The sequence below is a fragment of the Hesperophylax consimilis genome, chromosome 24, assembly GCF_061612785.1.
Source record: "Hesperophylax consimilis isolate HC1 chromosome 24, BYU_Hcon_1.0, whole genome shotgun sequence".
Lineage (NCBI taxonomy): Eukaryota > Metazoa > Arthropoda > Insecta > Trichoptera > Limnephilidae > Hesperophylax > Hesperophylax consimilis.
In genome coordinates this window covers 27,836,703-27,856,773 of record NC_142859.1, presented here as the reverse complement: position 1 = coordinate 27,856,773, position 20,071 = coordinate 27,836,703, and the positions used below count along the sequence as shown (strand labels likewise).

General features: G+C 32.4%; 1 protein-coding gene across 2 annotated transcripts; it reads left to right on the top strand.

The window, feature by feature from the left end:
- The first annotated feature begins 3,446 nt into the window (after positions 1–3,446).
- On the top strand, positions 3,447–18,786 carry LOC149412151 (uncharacterized). 2 transcript variants are annotated; one of them, XM_089646373.1, is made up of 4 exons: positions 3,447–3,480; positions 16,564–16,763; positions 17,520–17,677; positions 17,767–18,786. In XM_089646373.1, exons 2-4 carry the CDS (start codon positions 16,605–16,607, stop codon positions 18,500–18,502), a joined length of 1,053 nt encoding a protein of 350 aa, XP_089502499.1. In that variant the 5' UTR covers positions 3,447–3,480; positions 16,564–16,604; the 3' UTR covers positions 18,503–18,786. The 2 variants fall into 2 exon arrangements, with proteins under 2 accessions (XP_089502499.1, XP_089502498.1); XM_089646372.1 differs by lacking the exon at positions 3,447–3,480 and adding an exon at positions 6,232–6,370 and having other exon boundaries at positions 17,767–18,783.
- The last annotated feature ends 1,285 nt before the right edge of the window (positions 18,787–20,071 follow it).

Genomic DNA, 20,071 nt, shown 5'->3' with positions numbered 1-20,071 from the left:
ATTCGACAGAAAGCTAAAATCTTACTAAGGTAATCTTTTCTCTTCGGGAAATCTCTCCGTGGTTGTAGATAAGTGCGTACTGTAGCATTTAGTATGTATTTATACAGGGTGTATCGGCAAGTACCCGACAAACTTTAACCAGCTATTCCTCAGCACATTTGGAGTAAAAAATGTTATGGGCGCTTTGCTGTCCGGTAACATTTTTATCCATTAAAAACAAAAAATAAATAAAAAAATCCACACTCCGTCACTGTCATTTGCATTGTTTCTCGCGTTCAACAGCTGTTATTAGCAAGTGTGTCAAAAAGTGTCCTCGCTCTTTCGTACACACTAAATAATAATAGTTAAAGATGAGACGAATGGTGCCGTGCCATTTCGTTGTGATTGTAAAAGCGCGCCAACGTAGGTACGTACGTACATTATTCAACGAAACTCGAACAAAATATTGCCGGATGGGTTTTCAAACTTTGACAAAGGATAAAACATTGGTGACATGTGGTGAAAATATGAATAGTAATTTTTTTATTAAAAAAAAATGTTACCGGACAGCAAAGTGCCCATAACATTTTTTACTCCAAATGTGCTAAGGAATAGCTGGTTAAAGTTTGTCGGGTACGTGCCGATACACCCTGTATGTTACCAACATCACCACCTATATATCTCGATTAGGATATGACGTAATTCCAAAATAATGGTACGGTTTAATAACCTATATTATCGGCGATATTAGGTCCCTACCGTCCTAATTAATTGGTAAGTCTATAAGTGTCTGTGTGTTATTTTAATCATAAATCACCACCTTTCACTATCATATCAGCTGCTAATCACCTGATTAGAACTTGATAACGATAAAATCATCTTTCAATTATCAAATATACCGCACTGTTTGTTAGATAGCTCCAATTTTCACTACTGATTACCTACTAGACTTGTCTAAAAATTCGTAGATGTTTAAATAGCAAATAGATGCATAATATACATATAATAAATATCTTATTAGTTATGTACTTACTTATTTTCTATATATTTTTTGTATAAAACATGTTTGTAAAAGCCTTAATGTTTTTTATGTTTTCTGTCCTACAAATAATCGTGTATTTATTATTTGTACTGATTTCGATAGAATAGATTAAACCATAATAAATAATTATCAGGGCCTCGATTCTCGACGAAGTTATTCCACTCGAACAACGAGTGGTACGATCCACTCGTTCGAGTGGAATGATTTTTGACGTTTGGCATATGTATTTGACGAGACTCAAGAATAAGAACGTCGACCAATGTATGTACTTTCGATGGCTATTGCGAGCGGCCTGGATTGGAGAATCAATACCCGGGACTGGATAAACCAATGAAAATAATGGTTTTTTGAGTACTTCAAAATCATGGTTTTTGAATCGTCTGAATTTAATTGTAGGTTCCTAGAATTTTTTTCAGATTTGTTCCTATATTCTTCAATAAAATACTGAAAACAACACATCTTAGCCAAAAATTTACGAAAAACTTTTGCATATACCTACGGATAAAAAAATAATATCAGGCCAATAAAAGGAGAAAAATGATTATTGCTGATTTTTTTTTATTCTGTTAAAAGCGGGTAATCATTCCGTTTCCCGATAATTTTAAAGATTATTTATATATGGGAATATGTGTTCATGCACCTGCGTTAGCCCTATGCAGGCGTACTTGGAGCAGTCCGCACCGAGCGCCGAATTGCCAAGGCGTCAGGACGCGGATTGAAAAAAATGAGTTAGCTAAAGTGTTAAGCTAATTGAAGTTGTGTAACCATCGCCTAAACTTCAGCTAGTAGTACCTAACTACTTTATGTGCAGATACCGTTGTAGTTTAGTAAAATGTGCTTGAGCTATTACAACCAAACTTTAATAATAGCATACTAAAAGCTTACTTACCTAAACAAAATAATCGGTTTGGTTAATTAAGCTAAAGTAATTTACTAAACCTATTTCACTTTAGTAACTCAAGTTTATGTGTTACTTCCCAAAGTATTTAGCTAAATTTAACTAAACATCTAGTTTGGTTAAATGTTTTGTTCAAATAGCAAAACTTAGGTTGGAATCTCTAAATTTGGTATTTTTACATAACAGTTAGTTGCTTTGCACAAACTTGAGCAAAGTGCAACAAAACTTTAGTTAAATCTCCCGAACTTTGGTAGATCTTATCGTCGTCGCTAGAGGTCCGATGACGCAGTTGTTTATTTATGACGCAGTTCTCAGTTCGCCATAGTTCGCACCATACGAGAATTGACGTTCGTTGAGAATTCATTTTTATGATAACAGCTGTTCCTAGTTCCTAGTGATAATGGCAGACAAAACCGTGGAGGATTATTTATTTTCCTGGAATCTGGAAGCTTACATAGAAACATTTAAAGGTGAGTTTTCTTTTTTCATTTTTTTTTATTGTTTTATAATTTAGATCATGGAACTATGATATATATTATGATAATATCCATTATTTTTGATTTAGAAACTGGCACTTTCATTATTCTATGACTCAAGTACGCAATAGATTTAGTAGATTTGTATTTATTATGTACCTAGTTTGAAGAGTGCGTGTGGACGCTACAACCAAGATTGTGTCAGGAGTCTTGACACAGGTTACAGAGAGTGGTATATAAAAAAATAATAATAATTGGATGACATGTATAGCGCCGTTTTTGATTGATTTTTTTTGGGAGGGATATGTTTTTTTAAATACAGGGTGACCACCCATTGTTTATGTTTACATTGGAAATCTTCACATAAATGAAATAATTTCATTATTAAAACTATTTTATCTCCGCTTGATTCCATGATACAGGGTGTTCAGTATCTGCTGTTGTATAAATTTTTTTTTTTTTAATGAATAATTTTCATTCATTTGAAAAATAAATTTTTATTTTCTTGTTTTGAAAATTTTTGTATTTTCTCGTCGTTTTTTTCTTTATTTCAGAACAAGCCATAGACTCGAAAACACTCCTGATAATATCTGAAGATGACATTAAAGAATTGATTCCGACTGTAGGGCACCGGGCATTGTTTACAGCACACATTAATGCGCTCAAGGATGTTATTAATCCACCTGTCATAAGTGTAAGTTTTTAAAAGCAGTAATGATGATATATTGTATACCTAGGCCTTTTTTGGCTCACCATTTGGAAATAGTTGTACCGGACGCGATTTTGATACAAAATAATAGTATTTAAAATAATAATTCCTGTAATTAATGAATAAATCGACTGCCGGTGGGGTCAAGCAATTCCAAAGGGATAAAAACAAAGTTTGACCCCTTCACCCCTTCTTTCCCCTTTGTGTACATACCTGCTTTTTGTTTCAGATTGAAGATATACCTTCAACTTCCAAACAAACAACGCCCATATATTATCAACACGATGACTTCGTTGAAAATGACATTTGCTTGTTGGAAAATATAAACAAATCACAAATAATAATGCAAGAAGCTTTTGAAGAGCAAATTTCGAATGTAAGTTAAATAAGTTACCTAAACTAAAAATTATATACCTAAACCATTTTGTAGTGTTCGGTTAGAAAAACTGAACTGTTTAGATGTTTAGATTACTGCTTTTAAAAACTTACACTTATGACAGGTGGATTAATAACATCCTTGAGCGCATTAATGTGTGCTGTAGGCAGTGCCCGGTGCCCTACAGTCGGAATCAATTCTTTAATATCATCTTGAGATATTATCAGTTTATTATATGTTTTCGAGTCTATGGCTTGAGTCTGAAATAAAGAAAAAAAACGACGAGATAATACAAAAAATTTCAAAACAAGAAAATAAAAATTTATTTTTCAAAGGAATGAAAATTATTCATTAAAAAAATGTATATTTATACAACAGCAGATACCGAACACCCTGCATCATGAATCAAGCGGAGATAAAATAGTTTTAATAATGAAATTATTTCATTTATATGAAAATTTCAAATGTAAACATTAACAATGGGTGGTCACCCTGTATTTAAAAAAAAATATCCCTCCCAAAAAAAAAACAACAGAATTCAATGTTCAAAATGTTATGTCCGAATTAATAATTTGCAATACACATTTATTAAAATATAATATATACGATTTCAAAGCTAGTTTGGTTGGTTCTAGTTTCTGGCTAGGGTTAAATTGTAACTTAGAAAATACTACAGTTTCAAACAACATTCGTTCAATACAAAATAATACTGGCGGAAACAAACAAAGAAATAAAGGCGCCCTTGAGGTGATTTTGCACAAAAACGGCGCTATACAAGTGATCCAATTATTATTTTTTTTATATACCACTCTCTGTAACTTGTGTCATGACTCCTGACACAATCTTGGTTGTAGCGTCAACACGCACTCTTCAAACTGGGTACATAATAAATACAAATCTTCTAAATCTATTGCGTAGGTACTTGAGTCATGGAATAATGAAGGTGCCAGTTTCTAAATCAAATAGAATGGATATTATCATAATATATAATATCATAGTTCCATGATCTAAATTCTAAATCAATAAAAAAATGAAAAAAGAAAACTCACCTTTAAATGTTTCTATGTAAGCCTCCAGATTCCAAGAAATTAATTAATAATCCTCCACGGTTTTGTCTGCCATTATCACTAGGAACTAGGAACAGCGGTTAACATAAATTCAATTCAATTCAAAAATAAATTCGCAACGCGCGCAACGAACGTCAATTCACGTATGGTGCGAACTGTGGCGATCTGATAACTGCGTTGTAAATGAACACCTGCGCGATAAACAGATCTACCAAAGTTCGGGAGATTTTAACTAAAGTTTTGTTGCACTTTGCCTAAGTGTGTGCAAAGCAACTAATTGTTATGTAAAAATACCAAATTTAGATATTCCAACCTCAGTTTTGCTATATGAACAAAACATTTAACCAAACTAGATGTTTAGTTAAATTTAGCTAAATACTTTGGGAAGTAACACATAAACTTAAGTTACTAAAGTGAAATAGGTTTAGTAAATTACTTTAGCTTGATTAACCAAACCGATTATTTTGTTTAGGTAAGTATGCTTTTAGTGTGCTATTATTAAAGTTTAGTTGTAATAGCTCAAGCACATTTTACTAAACAACGACGGTATCTGCACATAAAGTATTTTAGGTAAAGTAGCTGAACTTTAGGCGATGGTTACACAACTTCAATTAGCTTAACACTTTAGCTAACTCATTTTTTTCAGTGTGTCATAAATAAACTGCTGTTTAGCAAACAGTAGCTAAAAGTTCGGCAGTCACCACAGCAACTAAACTGTTTAGTAGATAATTACTGAAAATTTTGTAAATAGTACCTAAACATTTATTTCAGTGTACCTAACACCTAACAGCTTAACACATCACCGTTGAGATTATTTTTCATACGAATGGCGCTAAAATTGTACTTGCGCCAGGCGCCGTTTGGCTCAGAGCCGGCGTTGGTCTTGATAATACACAATGATGAAATGCGAATATATTATAAATTTTATGAACACGTGTTCCGACATCGCCATTCCACATTCGTGTTTCACTTTTAGTTTACTAGGAAACCTATCAAAGGCCTTCAATCCCGTTTTTTACCTGATTACGAATAATTAGAAGAAATTCTTGATCAATTATCAATATTTTATATCAGTAAGTTTTCTTCATGTAAAAATGCACCATCATCAGATTTACGACTCAATAACAGTTTTTTTCAGTATTTTTTGTTGTATAACATTGTCCGTCAAATTCTGAACCGAACAATATATTTAATTAAAAATAATATCAGTCTCCTTGTTTATATAAATATATATATGTATTGGTAATCGAAATGGCGTTTTCACTTGAGCTATAAGTCACCTAGCCAAACTCCTATCGACGAATTTACTTCCCGGTTAACCCGGGAATTGCTACCATAGTTCTAACTGCCACGGGCATTTAGAACTCCTGGGCGTTGTCACATAAAAGAAAAATAACTACTCACAATTCACAATAATAATACGTTTTTTTTCCAATGAGTAGGTACCTACCTACACTGAACCTAATACAAATTCACGATTTTCTTCAATTTTCTGTTCAAGCAGGAAATAAATCTTCAACTAAACAGGAATTGCACCAATCACATGGTAGAATTTTGTTATTTCATCACCTCCCCTTCTGTGATTGGCTGAAAAACACCCCTTATTGTAGGCTCCACCCACACTTAAGGGGAAGGAAGTTCGATATTCAAATGACATCAATTCCGTCAGTCAGTCTTTGTTCGACCTTTGTGACGTGATGTTGTGTGTTTGGTTAAGTAATGTTTTTTAATCCTTGTTTTGAGATTATCTTGTGTGGTGCTTTTTTTAAATTTTAATGTTTTATTGAACACACCAGTTATCAGAAGACGATTTCCATATAAAGGTACCTAAGTTCAATTAATTTTAAAAAAGGTTCAATGTTTTACGTCTTCATAAACTGAATAATATCATTTCGTACTGGACTTTTCAAATCTTAGCATATTATGCTACCGCAGATCCGTGACAAATCACGGGATATTAAAATTCCAATTTTGGAAAAGGTTTTCTGTCAAAATATTATTTTATGGGAAGAAAGGTATCGACTCTATTGATATCACATAATCAGTTCCAATGTTTAGTTCATTTATCCAGATTTCACGGGGACAGAAATAAAAGGAAGCCTACCTACAAAAATTAAACTTTATCGCAATTAATTTGGTATTGAAAATAATATCGGTAATTTTCAATTTTTACTATAATACATTAGTAATTAATTTATATTTTATTGGTTTGACTGATAATTGAACCTTTCTCCTCGGGGACCGAAATCAACCGCGCTTACGACTGAGCCAAATCCCGATTGGATAGGACCGGCATTTAATTCGTACGCTGTAATGTCACCCAATTTCAGATAAATGCATATATGTCCGCTTGTTTACGCGTGATTGCCACCAAAAGTTAATAGAATGTATTGTTATATACAACGAGTTTGTCTGCTGAGTTTCAGCTCGTTCGGATTCCGAGAAGTGGGTTAGTTTCCACTTCCAAGATTTGCATTCATTCAATCACTGACAACAAAATCTAAATTCAAATTAATAGATGAACATTCAACAAATTTAAAAATCACTGAAAAAAATCTCTATTTTATCCGGGAAAAAACATCTCATAGTATGACATGAGAATTATTAACTAATATTATTTTCAATTGTCTGCACATCTTTGTAATTAGAGTAAAAACCATGTTCGGGCATTGTTGGCGACAAAGTGGGTATTTGATTTTTAATTTTTAAGACACCATAAATACCACGCTATTAAAGCATTCAACAGTCTTCCACTTGAAACAAAAATTGAGGAAAATAAAAATAAATTCAAACACAAAATAAAAAATGGATTAAAGAACAAAAAGACAATATTACCGAAATTCTATAACATAAAAGAATAAAACATATACACGCAACACAAAAAAATATATAAAACACGCAACACGCACAAACACATAAATCATTATAAATGAGGATTTACATTCTCTTTTAATATTTTTCTTTTAGTGTGATAATTATATTTTAATTTTTAATCTTTATTTTTAGTTTAAATTTATCTTTATTTTAATGTTGTTTTTCTTTTTTTTTAAATGTATAAATTCTTATATTATAAATTGGGGGGCTCAGCACGGGTAAACAACCCAGTGAGGCCAACATTACTGAATTAGAATATGAAATATTGTAAAATAATGTATCAACAATAAAATTAAAAAAATTAAAAAAAATTATTACATATTAGGTAGTAGGTACTGAAAATATTACCAATTTCTATCAATTTATAACAAGTTTCTCGTTAACTCTTTAAGTTTTTAAGTTACAAAAAAAAATTATTTTTGAAGATAAATTAAATAAACGAAACGTTCATTATATGTAAGCTCCGAAAATTTTTAAAAACACGTTTTGTTCTGTTATATGTAATAGGTTAAACATGTTTTGTTTAACCTATTACTTTTAATTAAGTTTAATAGGATAAACATGTTTTGTTCTGTTATATGTTATATGTAATAGGCATGAAAAAATTCACAGTGTATCTTTAAATACAACTAAAGCATTTGTCGTGAGATTTTTGCTCAACTTCAAACGAGCCGTGTTTTATTAAATATTTTCACAATTTTTGCTTGATTGCTATCGTTTTTTTTAACATTAGAGAGCTCCCTCTTACAGTCCTATTTACAAAATCTACCTTTCAAACCATCTTTGAACGCTTACATTCGTAAAAATCACACAATATCACCCTTTCACTCTTTCCGCAGATGGTAATAAGTTTAAAATTTCCGAATTTTTTTATTTATGCTAAAAATCATCGTGAAGACGCATGTTGTCAGGCACAATGAAATTTACTACAATTTTATAAAACCTGTGTATCTATGTATTTATTAAATCTATTTCGGTATAGCTACGAAGCCTACGGTGAAATGTAAACCGGTTTCATTTATCGTCAAGAACCCACCCCGATTTTAGAATTTCTACTTGAAAAAAATTAAATTGAAAACTTTAAGATATTAATCTCCTAAAATATATTGAATTGAAGATAATCTCTACTATACTTGCCAAGCTGAAAAGGTAGTTAGTTACTTGTATGAAATTGCAAAATCGCAAAATATGCTACAAGAATTGTAAAATAACTTCAAATTTGTTCTGTTATACAGGAAACTTCCTGATTAAAACTTACTCATCAAATGATTCGTATTCCTGTTAAAAGCGGGATTGTAGGCCATTCAAGAATGAACTGATAGGTAACCTGATAAAATTTGAGTAAAATGCTAATGTTTTGTCACGATATTCGAACACCTTATGAGTCCTTACATGTTTGCATTTCGTCTTGATATATTATTAAGACAAACGCAGGTGGATGAACAATATGAACATGTGTTCGGAAATTATTACGAATTTATCAACACTTTATCAGGAAGCGGCTTATAGTTTTGGAGGATGACAGGATGACTAATAAATTGAAGAAATTTTAAAAAATAATTACAGCGCTTCTTTAAATGTTACATTTTCGAGAGATTTGTGCTCTATTTTAAAAAGTCATGGTTTATGAATATTTTTCGCTTACAGCGCGCGCGCTCATTCATTTTTACATATCGAGAAATGTTTTCGCTTACAGCGCGCTCATTCATATGTAGGTAAATATCATGAAATGTTTTCGCTTATAATGCGCTCATTTATATTAACATATCATGATTTTTTTTCGCTTACAGCGCGTTCATTCATAATTACATATCATGAAATGTTTTCGCTTACAGCGCGCTCATTAATATTTACATATCTCCCTTTCAAACATCTCCCGCTCATTCATTTTTACATATCGAGAAATGTTTTCGCTTACAGCGCGCTCATTCATATGTAGGTAAATATCATGAAATGTTTTCGCTTATAATGCGCTCATTTATATTAACATATCATGATTTTTTTTCGCTTACAGCGCGTTCATTCATAATTACATATCATGAAATGTTTTCGCTTACAGCGCGCTCATATTTACATATCTCCCTTTCAAACCACCTTATTCTTCTTTTTGAACGCTAACTACGTAGACTTAATGTTCATCTCAACTCTCAACAACAGGATTATTGACAGTAGCATAATTCATAATCATTTATAATAATCAGCCGACGGAAGTTAGTATCCGGACTGTGTTTTTGTTGCCCTTGTTTATTGATAAGGACGGAAATAGAATAGAAGGTTCGTGGACCATAACACCAAAAACAATCAAGCTATTGCAGAATTAAAACTGAATAAATTATTTTAGGGAATTTGAGAGTTCGCTGTCTCTATAAATCCGTGATCCAAAATCCATTGCATTGCATGCCAAAACATACCTTCTTTCCCATAAAGCTATCAAACTACCACAGGTATTTATTTATGAAGGTGAACTTGAGTAAATATATATAGGTATTTATATATTCTACGCCCATATGGGCTTTTACAAACATTTGAAATAATAACAATTTAGTGCAACAGTAATCAAGAAATAAAAGTTTGCCATTATTAGTTATATAGAAACGCAATGCAGAAGATTAGTATTATACTTAGCTTAGTTTTTATTATTATAGAGGTACGTTACTATAGTCTACTTGTAACTATATTCCGTGCAGTAGAACACATTTAAAATCTCTGCAAAATTATTGCCAACTGCATGTAATCTAGGTAGAAGTGAGTATCTATATTACTAATGTCCTAACAAATAATTTTAAGCTATAATATTAGTCGCCCGAAATATGAATACAAATTGAAAATATCTCCCGAGGAAAAATAACTGCCGCCGACATGATTGAACCCCTACCTTATGATGTCCGGTAAAGTTCTCTGGACCACTTAGCTACGTCGGCCTATCTCCAACATGCCAAATAATTCAATATGAACAATTGCTGCTTATTATATTTTTTTCACCTGTAACCACCAAATTTATTTTTGTTGGAAAGGCTTTGTTAATGATAATTTCCCACTAGATGGCGTCGAGACATATTATATCTACATTTGTTGGTTAAATATTTTGACTTGTCAAATATTATTATTTTTTTAACGATAAACTAATGTTTATAAGACAAGGTTTTTTATGCAGAGCACAAAGGATAACAAATTATTATAAGCAATAATTAGTCACCTGAAATATGAATACAAATTGAACATTTCTCAAAAAAAATAATAATTATGGCTTTTAATAATTTGTTATCCTTTGTGCTATGCATAAAAACCTTGTCTTATAAACATTACTTTATCATAAAAAATATTACTAATGTCCTGAATTGTAATTAAGAATAATTTTTGATCGAGTAGTTCTAGTTGGTATGTTGAAGGTGATTAGGCTCAATAAATCTATGGGGTTGCCTATAACTCCATTAACATTTTTCAAAATAAAAGTCAAGTCGGAAACGAGTCTTCTATCAAAGAGTTTTAATAATTTTAATACTTCCATCAAGTTCTATGGTGAAGTTATTAGCCCAAAAACATATTTTTTCACAGAGACGAAACATATCATTGTTGTATCGGAATTTAACAATATTACCGGTGCAGGCCTTATTATGGTACAAAATATTGATTCAACATATATCTGAGTCTGATTATAAAAGAAAAGTGGAACATGAATATAATACAAGGTTTACGAAGAATGAAGGAATGCTTGTTCCAAAATATAATAATAAATACGGACGGCGAACCCTAGAATTTAACTTGCCAAAAATGCTTAACATGTTACCCATTAATATAAAAAATTGCGATTCCACAAATAGATTAAGATATATACTGAAACAATGGTTACTAAATAGAGATAGTTTATATTAATTTATGTGTGTTAATTGTATAGTTATAGTAATAATATTATGTGTGTATGTATGTAATTGATCATTAACATCCTGTTGACAAACTGCTTTATTGAAGTTTAACGGGATTGTAACTTGAAAACCAATAAAAAAAAAAATAAAATAAAAAAAAAGTGGTTGTAATTTTAATGTAATGTTTAATTCAAGGGGTTTTGAAAATTGTGGATTTCAGAACATTTTCTATGATTTTATTCTGTCACCAGACGGACACGGAGAAAAGTGAATGATGATGATTTTTTGTAAATCTCATCAAATTATTAGTATCTCGTTAAAAACGGGACTGCAAGACACTTTCTGATAAAGTGTTGAAAAATTCGTAATAATATCGGAACAAGTGTTCATCCACCTGCGTTAGTCTGAATAATAACCATATATCAAGACGAAATGCAAAAATGTTAGGACTTTTATGAACACGTGTTCGGAACATCGTGACAAAACATTGGTATTTTACTTTGAGTTTATTAGGTTACCTATCAATGGCCTAACCTGGTTAGTAGCCTACAATCCCGATATTAACAGGAATACGAATAATGTAAATAGTTTTTATCAGGAAGTTTTCTCCATGTAGCACAACGCAGATGATCCTGACATTTTGTAATGTACGTCTCATATGAGAACTGTCGGAATGCAGACTGCGTGGAAAATATTTTCACATTCCATTCGATTTCAGATAAAAACTATTTTACACTAAAATATTATTGTTGAAAGCAGAGGAAAGACTGTTTTAAAATTTTAATATTAGATACAAACCGACGCATACAATTAAAAATAATAAAATGTTGAACGCAAATAAAGATAAAGTTTTTAAAGTCGCTTACCGATGGTTTTTTATCGTGCTCCTTTTTACACGAAATTAAAAAAAACGTATTTAATTATTCAAAGGAAGAGTTTTTGTAACTTCCTTTTTTCGTAAAAAAATGTTTTTTAGATAATTTGCAAGCCTTGACAAATATTTTTCATTAATTATTCGTGGAAACTGTAAGCGCGGTATTCTTTTTTTAACACTGTTAAAATCATATTTCTCACCGTAATACGAAATGAGATAGCATAACGTTTATGGGACCGTGTCAGGCTGGGATATAAGTATATCTCCCAAAAATACTCTACGGTTGTTCGTTGTCGGTGAAGAATATCTCCCAAAATTGCCCAGGGAGTTAATAAATACCTACTTAAACATTGATGGGAATCCCTGAATACATTATTGTAGTCACAGTTGATTTCATACACTTTGTTTTACAACCTCGATAATTCTGAGCGGCTCACGTTTGTGTGCAAGGCTCTCTTACATAAGCTGTGAGAGGACTTAGGCACACTCATGGCACACTGATTATGGGGCCTAGGAAGTGGCTAGAGAAATTTCTCCAGAATGTCGCCAAAGGCTCGTGCACCAAGTATGGGATCCTTTTTTGAAAGCCTAAAACAAAATAAAACTACAAAAGACAGTTCTGGGACTAGAGCCCCGCATGCTCGTATGGCTTATAGTAAAGTCAGAACTGGCGGTGTGCTGCCCGTCTGGAGGCAACTAGCATTTTGAAAATTGAACGCTTTTCCAATATTTAGTGGAAGTCCAGTTACAGTTTATAGACAAATAGATTTGTGTACCTATAACAAAGAAAATCGATTGGTCCAAAAACTTCAAAGCATATCAATGTCATATTTAGGTTGCCGTAGAGAAAAAAATATGATTTTCTAATGTATTAAGGCGATGCACTACGTCGTGTAATATTTTGAATCGAGCCGCTATCAATAACACACCTTACGTAGATGGCGATAAGGCTTAAATTCCCGCTTCACCTGTTTTATTTATGCAAGAAAAAAACATGGCCAAAAGTGCCTTTTATTTTATTTTGTGGATGTTCAGTTCAGGCATAAATATTTATATGTTTATCGATAATTTTATAAATAACTTAATTTGCCACATTATACAATAATACCATAACCAAAAATTGTTCGTAAGTAGGAGATTTTGAACTTTAAAGCAGTTTTCATAGGTCTTTACATTATTTTTTTCTGGGCTTATAAAAAGACTTATCTAAAAAATACTCGATTATTTCAAAGGCCAGGATGTATTCTACTCGCAGTATTTAATTAAAGCATCTGAAACATTTCTAGGCGACCAAATTTTCAAACCAAAACCACATGATTTTAAATTACTACGTAGTGCTCCCCTTTGCGGGCTCAAAATATTTGAGTATCGAAATTTTCCAGACATGCAAAGCTCTGAAAATTTCAATGTTTTTACTTTTTCAGTATCACATCAATTTTTTTACTTTTAATTATGCGTGATGGTTGGTTAATTAGTTAGAAAACAACAACGGGATATTTTTTGCAAATTTCACATGTTATATGCGTAATATTTACTATATTATTCATCGAAAGAACAACGAAGAGAGTAAATTATTGTGTTGCAGTTAAAAATAGATTGTAACTGTATTCGTAGTACCTGGTGTCTGAATTAGAAAGAAGTCAGGTCTGAGAAAATATTGGTTTATAGACTTGTAATTTATGTGTTGTGCTATTTGTTAGTTGTTGACAATGAAAAATCACGGGATGTTCAATGATGCTTTGAATTTAAAGACATTTTCAAAATATTAACTGTTCGAAGAATACAGACAAGCGATAGCGTATATACGAGGCGTATCCAGAAAGTAAGTGTACTGAGGCTCTCACGACCAAATGAATTTTATTTTCGACATGTTGGCTACACTTACATGTAGCCTGACTCTTCCCCTCCGCAACGAGACCGGTTCAAGGTCAGTACGTTGAGAAGTGTTGACGCGACAACACGTTTTGTGAAAAATGTCAATACAATCTCCCGCCAAGTGCGAAATACGCGGCGTCATCCGTTATCACGTTTGGAAGGGAAAACCTCCGTTTGAGGTTTATAATTTGGTGAAAACTGCATATGGTGATAGAACTATGAATTGTACGAGTATTTGCAAGTGGTATCACGAGTTTAAAAATGGTTCTCACCTCTTCACCCTCCGCCAAAAAGTTCAAAACCACAATTTCAGACAAGAAAATTATGGCATCCGTGTTTTGGGACTGTCAAGGCATAATTTTGATTGAATATCTGCCTTAAGGGGAGACCATCAACTCTGCAAGATACTGTGAGACCCTAAAAAAATTGCGGAAGGCGATTCAAAAGAAGAGGAGAGGCATGCTGACAAAGGGAGTCAGCATGCTGCACGACAATGCCAGACCACACACGGCCAACGCAACGAAGGAACTGCTTGCTTCATTTAAATGGGATGTCCTAAACCACCCCGCGCATTCCCCTGACCTAGCACCTTCAGATTTTTATCTCTTTACCTCCCTGAAGCTGTAAATGGGTGGAAAAAGGTTTTCAACAGACGAGGATGTAAAGGGGGAGGTGGAGAAGTGGACGAAGGGATTGGCGGGAAACTACTTCGAGGAAGGCATCAAAAAGTTGACACCCGCTTCACCACCTGCATTGAGAGGAATGGCGACTATGTCGAAAAATAGCTCACATATGTACTTCGGTAACCATGTAATTTTTATGTTTCAATAAAGAAAATTGTAACCTACAAAAATTCAGTACACTTACTTTCTGGATATGCCTCGTACATACAGTGTTATATATATTTAACAGAAAATTATTTTAATTTATATTCGAGAATTCAGACTAACATGCCAATTTCGGTTGTCTGTGATGAACGTTAGCTATTCCTGCGTAAAATCTGGTTCAATGAACTCATATTTGCTTTTTAATTAAGGGTCAGTTTCAAAATTGGAACTGATTATCGTTTGAAAAAAATCAGACAAGCGATAAAGTACCTAACTACCCGTGTAATAGAATATTTATAGCAAAAAAATACTTTTTGACATTTAAAAATGGAACTGATTTGTCGAGAATTCAAACTAACTGATGATTTTTCAAGGATGGGCGCCAGTACAGAATAAAATAAAATGATTCGTGTTAAATTTATATTACATACGAACTGCTTTATCGCTTGTCCTAACAAAATCTTGAAAACAATCTTTGAAATTGAGATTAATTTGATAATTTGCTTGACAAATCCATTATTTCCAAATTTTTAAATGTCATGTTCTTACAAAAGTAAACACTCATAAGGAAATTTATCAAAATCCAAGAAAATTTAGGGCAAAATCGAAAATCTCATGTTTTAGATTTTTTTCTTAGGGTTTGACAAAATAGATTAATCGCCACGGACCTGATTTGGCATATACTTACTCCTTGCTTTATTATTATTATATATATTGTTATGTGCACTTTTGATAAAACCCAGATAAATATATGTATTTTATTAATATCTCCGCATTCGTATTATCTATAAACATGGGGAGATATTACATAGATAAATTAAAAATTATTCTTCTTCATTTGTCTTGAATAATAATATAACGTGCTATTCATACATTTAATAATATTTGTCTAAACTCTAACATCGACATTTTTTTCGGACTCACTGCCAAAATTTAAAAGTGGCATCATGTCAATAATATAAACTGTTCGATATACATATACACACACACACACCTATACACTAAACACGTCGCATGTTAATTACTGAATATACATACCACATACAAGACGTTACAAAGAATCATATCATCGGTGATTAATGATTAATGATTAGTCATGGTTCAAATATTGTTACAATATACTGTCAAATTACCCATCTGGTAACACATCTAATACTCATTTGTTTCTTTAATTTTGAAATATTTTGTGTTTGTATGTAGAATTACTTTATGTTTGTGATACTCTTATGTTTGCTTCACTCAAATGTAAATTGTTAACCTCGATACAGGCTTAGTCCTAGTGAGGTTGAATTTATGTGAAAAAAAAGTGTTTTATGTATAATGAGATGCAACAAATAAATAGGTACTTAACATGAAATATTTAATATCTTTAAATTGTTTTACCACCGTAACCAATGTACTGTTTGTTTCAATAATTTCAAATAAATAAATAAATAGAAATAATTAGTGATTATAGTAATAATTATGAATCTCTTCTATGGTAAAATGATATACCTACTCGAATGTTCAACTATTCCTCGATTCTTGTTAGAATTTATCTAGCTCTTGCACTGCCCGACCCTCGAAGTCTCAATGATATGTTTTTTTTTTCTTATCCTCTGCTAATATCAAACACTCCAATAACAGCTATCGGTGTTTTCCACTGCTATTTGATGGCTATTTCTATTGACAATTAGTTTAATAAGTTATGATATTGGTTTCAGATTTTTAACTATTCACAAAAGCAGGATTTTATCACAAAGCTATGGAAATGGCGGGACACGGAAGCGATCAGGAGAGTGGAAGTTCATCTGGCGATGAAAACTGCAGCGAGATGCTGTCCGATGAATTCTCACTCCAGGACAGCGATGAAGATATGGACTCCAAAAACTCCAGAGGAGGGTCAATCATCAACGGGCATCAGGTAGATATATTCTACTAACGACTAATTAATAATAAATTTAATTTAAATTACACGGCTCCTTTCCAAATAACTTTTTATGGCTCCTTTTAAAATTAAAATAATAGGAAAAACCCTAATAAAACCTTCGCCATTTCATTTGCAAACTGCATTATTTGCAAACCGCGCGGTACCTAATCACAGTCAAATTAATTTCTATGGTGAACGGATAACTCATCAAAATAACAATTCAAAACTCCTTTAAAAAGTGATATAAAGTGATGAAATAAAACTAAGTTAGATAGGTTAAGTAGGTTAGGTTTATATTTTAGTTATTTTTCATTACATTTAATGACATAATATCACCTTTTAAAGGTGTATTGTCGCTGTGTGAGTTACGATTACACAACACGATTTTTTTTGATAAAATACAAATATCTACCTACTAACATTTTAGATTGTGAAATATGTGCAATATTACAAGATTTCATAACAATACACTCAACTTTGGTGGGTTGGGTTTCCCCTTGAAAATGACTAACCACAAAAATACGAAAAAATTAATATTAGGTACTTAGACAAATAATTTTTTTAACATTGATAGACTCTTCTATGTTTGTAAAGATACCTATAACAATATTTGCAATAGTTAGAATACAGACGTCAGGTGAGAATGCTATCCTTGTTCTACTGTATTGTTATATAAAGTATGGAGTTTAAAAAAATACTTTAAAAAACAATTTGTAGTGCTAATATTAATAAAATATTGTTTAATTCTAGACTTCAACAAGACCCAGTAGGAAGCTGTTTACAAACTGCAGAGAAAGATGGCGTCAGCAAAACGTCTCTGGAGCTTTTGCTGAATTGAGGAGGCTTGTTCCAACCCATCCCCCTGATAAAAAGCTCTCAAAGAATGAAATACTTCGCATGTCAATCAGGTAGATTACATACCTATTTTTGCAATTATTTTATAACCATAAACTTATTTTACGTAACCCTTTATTAATAATACATTGTTTATTTTCAGATACATCAAATTACTGTGCAATGTCTTGGAGTGGCAGAAAGCAAATGGTCAAACAGCTTCCAGAGCTGTAAAGAACGAGGATACAACCAATAATAACACTAGATTCTTTTCCGCAAACTCTCTTAGCTGTGGTCAAAGCCATCTCGGCAATTTAAAACACTCGCAATTTCGCTCACGGGCGAGAGTTCGCAGAAATAACATTGGAGTACACCGTGAAGATACTGAAAATAAAAATAAATTTCTCAGCAGCCATACAATTAAAAATATTATAATTCCATCACTTCGAAATGATCGGCCTTTCACAACTGGCAACATTGAAAAGATTACCGACAAAGATGACGACGTTTTTACCGGCCGAGCCATGAAACATCTGCAGCGATCTTCCGAAAACGTGTGCGCTCTAGAACAGAAATCTGTTTTACCGACTTCCCGATGTGTTTTAGATCAGAAATCTTCTTTACCGGCTCGCGCCAATTATCAAAAAATGGTGGATTCACGATTGAATGGCAATGCTGGATTGATTTTCGATCGTAATGGAAACAATTTGTTGATGATTGCTCCCCCCGGTGCCAGAAAAAGTGAGGTTAATGATTATAGGGGAAATTCGAGGATTGTAACTGGATTTCAAACAATTAAAAAAGAAATCAAGGGGATGAACCATATTAAAACGGAGGTTGAGGATATACCAGATTTCACTGCTGGAAAAGATTGTGAAAGAAATAAAAATATTCAATAAGGACATTAAAATTGCAATACTAAAAATAATGGCAATCTCCGTGACAGAGCGGTAAGCTCTTTGACTATATTTACTACTTTTGGTTGTTGGTTCTAAACCTGCAGTAAGTAAAAAAATTAGGTAGATTATTAGAGAGGTCAAATTAAAATATAATATATTTAAATCTCGTTCTAGAATGGAAGAAACTCAGTATCGCCCTGGTAAGGTAAGAGTCAGGTAATTTCCAACATCCCTCTTCCTCCTTCTTTATTACCACTTACTTCGACCTCATAAAAAAATGAAGATATTTAAATAATATGTATATTATCTCGGTCGGTGGCGAAATCGTTAACTAAAAATTTCAACTTACATTTTTATCATGTTTCAATATCTTTTAATACTGAAAAACCTTACTCAAAATTAGATAAGATTATTGGAACATTGTATGCAGGTAATCAATAATAGGGAATTCTCTTCACACCAAAAAATCACTTATTATTAATTATTCACATGTAGAAACACTTCAGACACAAGAATACATAGTTTTTATAATTTTCAAAAATCATTTATTAGAGTTATAATGACTTTAAAAACAGGCGCGAACGAAATATTTCAATGCAGCTAAAAACGCCCGGTGATTGATCAAGCGTTCAAGGGCGAACGATGACGTCATTGTTGACCAGCCTGAGTAGATCCTGCAAACCGATGGCGGCGGCGGCGGCAAAGGTGTGACGTAGCACTTGTGACGTAGCGGTCAAAATGGCGCATGACCGTTTTCAGAGCCGAAATAGCACGCAATTTTTAAAACAACTACAAAAAATTGAAAATGCATTTAAAAAAAAAAGAAAAAAAGGGCACATAATAAAATAATTATCTTTATTGAAATAAATTATTTACAAAATGCACGAGAATTCCCTATTAATAAATATTTCACAAAATCAAAAAAAACCGCTCAGTAACTACTCGTCAAGTAACTTTAATCACTGGTTAACATGGTGTTAAACCAATGACAGTTTCACCATAAAAAAAATTCAATACTTTCAATAATTGAGCCCTTGCCCGGAATAACGTATCCAACAATATGCTTATTTTGAGAAAAATGCAAAAAATTAAACCAGTTATGTTTATTTACATTTTATATTTTAAATAAGTACAATAAACATACAATTATTAAGAGTCTAAAAGTAAAGTGGTTGATTTAAAATATATAGTGAATAGTGGAAAAATGTTGTATCTAAAATCTCACACAGAACATTATTCCGCAAAATGGTTGTGCATATAGAAAGCAGCATGGTCATCTAACATGAATTAACACATGTCATTGAGGTGTTTGAGCTTAGTAGCCTTGAATGGCAGCAGATTGGAGTACATTGGAGTGATTCCCAGGCTCCATAACTGCATAAAATTCCTCTGTACGTTAGCCAATCTTCCCCGTCCTCCACGACGAGATGATGACTTTGTCCATTGTGATTCAGTAACCTGAATGCTGATTGAATATTTGTCTTGATATTAATCCTGAATTCAAACACTTTTTGGTACAAATGCGACCATGCAAAAAAGAACAAGAAAACAACAGTAATATATTTAAGT